Source organism: Nyctereutes procyonoides, unplaced genomic scaffold (assembly GCF_905146905.1).
Source record: "Nyctereutes procyonoides isolate TBG_1078 unplaced genomic scaffold, NYPRO_anot_genome, whole genome shotgun sequence".
Classification (NCBI taxonomy): domain Eukaryota; kingdom Metazoa; phylum Chordata; class Mammalia; order Carnivora; family Canidae; genus Nyctereutes; species Nyctereutes procyonoides.
Genome location: NW_026575134.1, coordinates 37,877,475 through 37,886,751, shown reverse-complemented (window position 1 = coordinate 37,886,751; position 9,277 = coordinate 37,877,475). Strand labels below are relative to the sequence as shown.

Here is a 9,277-nt window from a genome sequence, read left to right as displayed (position 1 = left end):
TGGGAAACCTTGTCCATGTGCATTCTGGAAATACAGGGAGTCTACACTAGAGTGGCTCTTGATATCAAGTTTGCATTGTGTAAAACAAGGGGGTTGGTGGATTTGGCAATACGAGGTTGAGGTAGAAGCTCAATCTACTATTAATAGCAATGTCACTGGGGAAGATCAACTCATATTAATTTCTGTTTCCTTATATTTAGAAGATGTAAGTAATAATATTCCACCTAATGGAGCTGTGGTGACATTAAATGGGATAAAATACTTAGTAACACTGGGTTTGATGTGTGAAACCTATTAAGTTGCATAATAAATGTTAATTTTTCTCTCTTTTCTTTGAATCTTTTAAAGGAATGATATTAATAATACCTGCTTCATAGCAGAGGATTAAATGAAGTGCTTTTTAAGAAAAGCGTTTTTATTAATCCTGAAACCTTTTCCAAATTTACGTTAGCTATTCATTCAATATTTTTTAGGCTAAGATTAGTTATTACCATTTTAATCAGAAGAACAGGCCTTCCAAGTGAATTCAGAGAAGTGTTGTAAGCTGTTGGCTGAAGGAGCTCTGAAATCCTAGAATCCCTATATGTAAACATTACTTATTTTCTAGCCTGGTGTCACCGAGTGCCTGGATTATAGTGACTCTAGAAGGAGGCAGAAAAAGACTTCCTCTTACCTTCATCGTGAGAAGAGAAAGGAGTGTACCAAGCCAGTCTCCTTGGTTATGTCCATAAGGGATGGAAACCAGCAGGTGAGGTCTGACTGCTTTGGTGAAGAGAGAGAGAGGAGGACTGTGAGCCTGGAGAGCCAAAAGCTGTGGGAGGAGTAAATTGCTCTACTATTTAGTCTTGTCCTATAAGTTCCATCTCCCAGGAGGTAGTTGGATGGTTGTTGATCTCCCTTGTTACTAGATAATGAGTCCAAATCAAAACTGTCCCTGCACTTGGGATCTCCTGTCAATGGAAGAGCTGCTGTATGCTTGTCAAAGTGAAGACCAGTATTAAACCCTTTATCAACATTCTTAGCATCCAGTATAATTTCCTGAGAAATAGGAAGGTTGCTAATCAAGGTCATTTGTGCCTCCTGCTTCAGGGAATTGACTCTCATCATATTGTCATAGCTGGGCCAGCCCAAGTCCCAAATTATTATCACCCTGGGGAACTAAGACTGTACTTTATATTTTAAATGGAAAAAAGGGCCCTAGTAACATTGGTTGAACATAACGAATGAATTGAGGGGGATACTGGGCAGATATTTAGCTTTCCTGTTACTTTTTGAATAACTCCCTTAGTGTGGTCTTCCAGAATTTGAATAAACCATATATTTTCACTTGATGTACCATACAGATTTTCTAGCTTCGATCATGTCTCTGCTCAGATATTACTTTGCTATACTAAACTTGCAAATTTTTAATATCTTTACCTTTATTGCATTTCTCTTTCCCTTGCCTCCATTAGTCTGTTAGATCTTTCACAATGGAACACACAGTGGATACAGTCTTTTTGATAGTTAATAATTACACAGACTTAGGGAACACTCGTTTAGAGTTTGGTTCATCATTGATTGATTGATTAAACAAGTATTTATGTAATATGATGTGCCCATCACTGTTGAGTCTGGGAACAAAGACAGATAAGACAAGCAAGATTCCTGCTTTCAAGGAGCTTACATTGTTGCTAGTGAAACAGGCAATAAACACGGTAAATAAGTCAGTTAGATATTATCAGATAGTGATGATTACCATGAAGAAAATATAACAAGTTAAAGAGATAGATAATGATTAGAGGAGGAAGGTCATCAAAAACCTTTTTTTGAGGAGGTGACACTTGACCTGAAACATATATGATAAGAAGTTAGCCATGAAATCTTGGGAAGAAAGCAATTCAAACAGAGAGAAATGCAATGGAAGTAATAAAGAACTCAGAACTGAAAAATAAACAAACAAAAAACAAACCCAGCATTCCTAAAATAAAAAATAGTGAAATTTAAGCATATCCAGGCATGAGGATTTTGGATATCCTATCATCCAGGGACCTTCATTAAGAAAATAAGATGCAGAGAAGTGACCTGATTTGTATAGCATCCAACAAGTCGGTGGCAAAAAATAGAACTAACTTGGTTCTTGTGATTTCATCTAATAATGTCCACTGAATATTGAGCATGAAAACTCAGTGGCTCAGGATCCCAAGGGAATTGAGTAGAGAAAGATTATCTATTTTTAAAAGAATGTCACACTGCTTTCAACAACTTAGACTAAAGCTTTAATCTTTTTCTGAAGATTAAAACTAATCGGAGTGAGAATTTTTTGAAATTCAATATAGTTCTAAGACCTAGATGACTGCATATTTTGAAGTAATACTTTATGAGTTCCTAGTGAATAAAATGCTGTTAAAGGCATTTCCTCACAGTTTTATAATATAGAAACATAAATAATACCACTGTGATTTGAAGTTATATCAGATCCTTTTTTGTCATTTCCTGGGCTTCAGTAGTCAATTTTATGTGTTAACTTGGCTGGGACACAGTCCCTAAATATTTGATCAAATGCCAGTCTGGATATTACTTGTGAAGGTACTTTTTAAAAATTAAATTCAATTTGCCAACATATAGTATAACTAACCCAGTGGTAATCTCATCATGGGGCCTCCTTAATGCCTGTCACCCAGTTACCCCGTCCCCCCCTCCACCTCCCCTTCTGCAACCCTTTGTTTGTTTCCTAGAGTTAGGAGACTCTCATGGTTTGTCTTATTTTCCTGAAGGTATTTATAAGGTAGATTAACCATTAAATCAGGAGGATTTGAGTAAAGCACAGTACCATCTGTTATGTGGATGGATCTCATTTAATTAGTTGATAGCCTTAAGAGAAAAAAAAACTGGGCTCTCCTGAGGAAAAGGGAATTCTGCCTCTAGACTAACTTCACATTCAAGTTGTAACATCAACTCTTCCCTGGGTCTTCAGCCTGCTGGCCTACCCTGCAAATTTTGAACTCACTAGACCCACAGTTTCCTGAGCCAATTCCATAAAATAAATTTTTCTTTTTTCCCTCCTCTTTCTCCTCATACAACCTATTGATTCTGCTTCCTGGAGAATCCTGATTCTCAACTGTTGCATAAATGACCTGAAAACTTCCATGTCTGCCCTGAGAGACCAGTGTGTCCTATAGTTGCAGAGCTGAGGTTTCTGAAAACCAAACCCAGAATCTCATTCTGTGAATGGCTGATTTGCAATGCAAATGAGATTCCCAACCTCACAGGGTTTCCTCCTGAAACCCAAAGGCATTAATTGGGAAGGAATGATGTGGATGGAACTGAAGGGTATTAGGTTGAGTGAAATAAGTCAATTGGAGAAGGATAATCATCATATGGTTTTACTCCTACATAGAATATAAGAAATAGTCCCTTTATAGTCCTTTATAAAATTCAATTTGCCATTTTTTTTTTGAAGACCTTTATATTCTTCTGCTCACTTGTAGAGAATATTCCATCAAGTTCCCCAGGCCAGATTGTGAAGTGAAGCTAGGCGGCAGAGGTAGTTTCAGTGCAGACGTTGCCTTTTCCAGGAAAGGGCATGCTGGGGGATGGGCTGAGGGATGAGAATCACTAGTCAGAGCAGTGTGGGGCTTCTAGGCCTCTTCCGCCTCCACCCCTGGGTTTGGTCCATGACTAAGTCGCTGGCCATTTAAGGGAAAGGAGGGGAACTGAGTGGGAAAAATTAGAGAGGGAAACAAATCATGAAAGACTAACTCCAGGAAACAAAGGGTTGCCAAAGGGGAGGGGGAGGTGGGTGGGTGGGTGGATGGGGTAGCTGAGTGACAGGCACTGAAGAGGAAACTTGATGAGATGAGAACTGGGTGTTATATGTTGGCAAGTTGAATTTAAGTTTTAAAAAAACTGAAAAAAATAATTGGGAAGGAATGGGATCTTGAAAGTTGGAATCGGGATATAGGGGATAATGCTGATGAATCTGGGGCATAGAACCTCTAAATTCTGAGTTTTCTTTGCCAACAGAATGAGCCATACTACTCCCACTGAGGAGATTAATCCTACACTTGTCTGTAATGGTCTCCTCTGAGGGATTTGCCTTGTGAGACACTGCTGGTTTTCCATAGGACTCATTCCCACAATTCTTCTTTACTTCTAGACCTATAACTAGTCTCAAGTACCCAGTGAGATACAAGGTCTAACCTATTATGAACAGGTACATTGCACTGTAAAAGAGCTACATAATTTTTTACAATTTACACAAATATCTGTGGGAATATGTGTAGAAATGGATATTACATATGTGGGTTAATGATGGTAGGTACACAATGCTGAATCAGGCTGAGCTTAATGACATGGGCCCATCAAAGCATGGATTCTAGATTAATTTTACAGCTTGGGGTATTAGAAAGGGCTCTAACAATTTGATTGTTAGGTGGTCTACACCAAAATGAGTTGAAATACCAGCCCTGTCTTGGTATACCATAGAGAAAATAATTCAAAGGCTTCAGAAGATAAGATATGAGAGTGGATTTGTCATTTAAAACCTGCTTATCTACCCCAGGAGAGTCCAGAAGGCACACCTTTCATAATGATAGTGAGAAAAAAATTTGTAAGGGGAGCCCCAGTATTTTTCAAGAGCTGAGTGATTGCTTTTTCCTCTGTCAGAAAACCTTGATAGTTGCCTGGGTGGTTCAATCAGTTGACCTGTCTTTGGATCAGGTCATGATCCCAGAGTCCTGGGATGGAGTATCATGTCCAGCTCCCTGCTCAGCAGAGAGCTTGCTTCTCCCTATGCCCTTCCCTCTGCTTATGCACATGTGTGTAAGCACTCTCTCTATTTTAAATAAATAAATAAAATCCTAAGAGAAAGAAAGTACAGTAAGATCTGCTGCCACTAAATTGGGAAATGTACAGTAAAAATAGTTGGATCCCAGGGTGGTGAGAACCAAGTGATAGTACATAATTGTGAAAGGCAAGGTGGGTGTGGTTGCCATAATGCACAGAAAGCCAAAGCAGTGGTCAGAATTGTCTAATTACAGAGACCTATGGCCTTGGCTAGTGGATCACAGTGTTCCTAGAAGTGAAATGGTTGAGAAGTCAACTACATTCTTACTTGATCTGTATATGTGGAGTAGTTTCAGGTCAAGTAAACAAAAGTCTAACTGGAATCATAAAACAGAGAATCAATTCCCAGACTTAAGTTAGTGTACAGACCTAGAACCCCTGGAATGAAGGGGAGACTAAGTCCTCATGAGGAAGGATCTCAGTGTGCTGCCAAAATTTATACCATTAAGCTTTTCCCCTGAATTCTCCAAACAGACCTATAGACCTTTAGCAAAATGACTACGTTGTGAGGAAGAAAATAATCAGAATTTTTAGGACCGCTATACCCCAGCAGTGAATGACACTAGCTCCAGGAAAACCAGAAGTTGCTGGAATCCCTAGTCAGAGTAGGTGCTTCTGGATGCCACTTGATTAATGGATTTTTAAACCCAAATTTATCACACAGTGTGTCCAGTGGGTCCCTTATCCTATCCTGTGGTTTTCTCCTAGTTTGGGAAGCATACTGGCACTTACTCTGGATATGAGCTTGTCTTCCCTGCACATAATGCTTCTACCAAAACTACATACTTACAGAGTGTTTCATTTACAGTCATGGTGTTCCATACATTTTTTTTTCTTAAGGAACTTACTTTATAGTAAATGAATCACATAAATGGGTCCATGTTCATGGTCTTACCATGTTCTGCACCATTCTGAAGCATCTGGCTTCGTGAAGTGAATGACCTTTTAAAGATTTAGTTACAGCGCCAGCTAGTCCTTCCATAACGAGGCCTTACAAATCAATGGGTGGAAATGGGAGTGGCACTCTGGTTATCCACTTGCAAAATTATTGCTTTCTGCCCCCATGACTTTAAGTTCTCCTGGTCAACAGGTCTTTGATTTTTTTAAAGATTTGTTTTCTTTATTTATTCATGAGAGACAGAGAGAGAGAGAGAGAGAGAGAGAGAGAAAGAGACACAGGCAGAGGGAGAAGCAGGCTCCATGCAGGGAGCCCAACGTGGGACTCAATCCCAGGTCCTCAGGATCATGCCCTGGGCCGAAGGCAGTGCTAAACCTCTGAGCCACCTGGGCTGCCCGGTCAACAGGTCTTTGTCAGGTCTTTGTACTAGTAGGAGGAATGATTCCACCAGGAGATGCAAAAATGATTCTATTGAACTGGCTGTCACCTGGCCATTTTGGGCTCCTCATGACCCTGTATCAACAGTAAATACACATGACTTGGGTACTTGATCCTGATTATGAAGGGGGAATTCATTGCTGCTCCACAGTGGAGGTAATGAAGAGTATGCCTTTAATACAGGAGATCCCTTCAGGTATTTCTTAGCACTACAATGCCCTGTGGTTAAAATTAATGGACCACTATAATACCCAATTCAAGCAGGACTGCTAAAGTCCTGCTAAAGTCCCAGAGCTTTCAGGAAGGAAAATTTTGGTCACTCCACTAGGCAAAGAACCATAACAAGCTGTGATACTTTCTGAGGAAAAAAGGAATATGGAATGGGTATTGGAAGAAGGGATTTATAAATACCAGTTTTGAACACATACCATTTGCAGAAATGAGGACTGTAATAGTTGAGTGTATTTTTCTATATTTTTAATGAATATGTTTGTGTGCATGTATGTGTGTATTTTTTCCCTCTCTCATCCTGTTGCAATTTAACATAAAATGTATTAACTTTACATAATAGTGTTTAAGTTACAGAGTAAAAAGGAGAAAGGTGAACATCACCCAAGGACTTTGCATTCTTTTCTGGGGAAAGGGCTAGCAATATTTGGTTATATGCAGGATAATTATATCAGGTGAGCAGATGCATGACTTTGTTCTTGTCTTTATGAGATCAAGTATGGTTTAAGGAGATGAGTCTGAGTGCCAAACTGACAAGGGGTAGTACTTGGCTAGGCCATAGTACTCAGTCATTTAGTCAAACACCAATCAAGATGCTGCTGTGAAGGTGTTTTTTTAGATGTGATTAACATGTAAATAAGTAGACTTTGTGCAGAGCAGCTTACCCTCTATAATGTGGATGGGTCTTATCTAATCACTTAGGTCTTGAGATAAAAGACTGAGATACCTAGAAAAGGAAGGGATTCTTCTTCCATTGCCTTCAAACTCAAGATGGCAACAAAGAGACCTGCTGGAACTTCCAACCTGCTGGCCTGGGCTGAACATTTTGGATTTGCCAAACTCCACAATCACATGAGCCAACTGCTTAAAAACACCTCTCTCTATCCTATTGATCCTGTTTCTCCAAATCATGCTGACCAATACAGAGGATGACCACTAGAGAGTTTGTGACGCTTGATGATCCACTCTTGTTTTCCCACAATTTAGGGTCTTATGTTGGAAATCTGGCAGTTCACTCTCAACACATGTTAATTCTCAGAGCAAACTGGCTCTGCTCCACCTTTCCTAATCTACTTGTACATTCCTGGATTGAAATGTAGGAACATAGATTAGACCCACCAACAGGGACCTTGTAACATGTGAAAGAGGCTTATAAAGGAAATGGGTAAATTGACCAGGCATTTACTTATCATACTTTAAAGACAAACACAAGAATAAGGCATATTAGGTGAAATTTCCTTATGAATTTTTTTCAAGGAATCAATGAAGACCATTGTTTCTCAAGAGGAAAGGCTTCAAAGATAATGATGTTGCTTCAAAGGAAATGTAGACTTTTAATTTGTGGCTAATTGAATAATAGCCTACAGTATCCCTGTCCAGTTTTCAGAGTTTTAAGGTTTCAGAGAACTTAAAAAAAAAATGAAAATGAAGTGTAGCAACCAAACATGTCAGGAACAGAGTTAATGAAAATCCAAACTTTGGAGAATTAAATGTATATCTGGCATTTGTATGTAAGAGTTCCCCTGTTGCCACATGCTCAAGTACCTCCTTCAAGTCCCTCTAAAACCTCAGAGACAATTGGGAATTAAATGAAACATAAAATATAGACGATGTTTCCAATGTGAACTCAGCATCTGTGCTGTAAGTATAAAATATGCATTAAATTCCCAATTGTTCCATACAACCTTAAAATTTTTTCAATAACCAAAGTGAGAGCTAAAAAATATTGCCCTTTAATATTTGCATCCATATTGACAAAACTGGTCAATGAAATCTTTATGTATAATAATAGAAACAATTTATGCGCCTGTTGACATGTGTACTACAATACAATAATAATATCTTGTGCCATGCAAGATTAAAGTGAAATATAATTCTGTCAAAACAATAAAGTTGTATCTAGTAAAAAGAAAAAAAAATAAAACCTCAGAGAGCTTCAGATGCTGCTTTGCTACTGATGGCCTTTTTCAAAGCACCTTTGACATCCTTGTTTCTGAGGGTGTAAATCAGCGGGTTGAGGAGGGGGGTGACGAAGGTGTAGACTAGGGCAAACTGGCGGTCCTCATCCACCGAGGAGGTAGACTGGGGCCGCAGGTAGACCACGGCACAGAAGCCGTACTGCAGCAGGACCACGGTGAGGTGCGAGGAGCAGGTGGAGAAGGCCCGGCGGCGGCCCTCGGCGGAGCGGATGCGCAGGATGGCCGAGGCGATGAACACATAGGACACACAGATGAGCAGGAAGGGGACGGTCAGCACGAGGATGCCCACCACGTAGAGGACGGCCTGGTGCACGCGGATGTCGGCGCAGGCCAGCCGCAGGACCGGGGGCACATCGCACAGGAAGTGGTTGATCTCCCGGCGGTGCCCGCAGAAGGGCAGGGTGAAGATTAAGGACGTGAGCTGCAGGGAGAGGACCAGGGCCAGGCCCACCGCGCACGCCACCATCTGGGCGCACAGCTTCTGGGTCATGATGAGGGTGTAGTGCAGCGGGTGGCAGATGGCCACGTAGCGATCGTATGCCATGATTGCCAAGAGAAAGCAGTCAGCACCACCAAGAGTGAGAAAAAAGAACATCTGGGCCCCACAGCCAGCCAGGGGGATGGGCTTCGGGGCCCCCCAAATGTTGGAAAGCATCAGAGGCACCACCACCGTGGTGTAGCTGATCTCTACAAAGGCCAGGTTGCAGAGGAAGAAGTACATGGGGGTGCGGAGGGAGCTGTGCGTGCACACCACCCAGATGATGGCTGTGTTGCCACAGAGGATCATCAAGTAGAGGAGGAGGAAGAGGAGGAAGAGCAGGGCCTGGAATTCTGGGACGGTGGTCAACACGCGGAAGAAGAACTCAGTGGGGCCGGATTGGTTGAGGACAGGGCTCCTAGCGAACAT

At 41.0% G+C, this 9,277-nt stretch overlaps 1 protein-coding gene across 1 annotated transcript; it reads right to left on the bottom strand.

Annotated features, from left to right (window-relative positions):
* Nucleotides 1-8,317: 8,317 nt before the first annotated feature.
* Nucleotides 8,318-9,277, bottom strand: LOC129494184 (olfactory receptor 10Q1-like). Its single transcript, XM_055300937.1, has one exon. The coding sequence runs from the start codon at nt 9,275-9,277 to the stop codon at nt 8,318-8,320; it is 960 nt and encodes a 319-aa protein (XP_055156912.1).

Excerpts from the sequence above, each read along its gene's own strand:
- LOC129494184 (XM_055300937.1), bottom strand. The coding sequence starts at position 9,277 with ATGTTCGCTAGGAGCCCTGTCCTCAACCAATCCGGCCCCACTGAGTTC.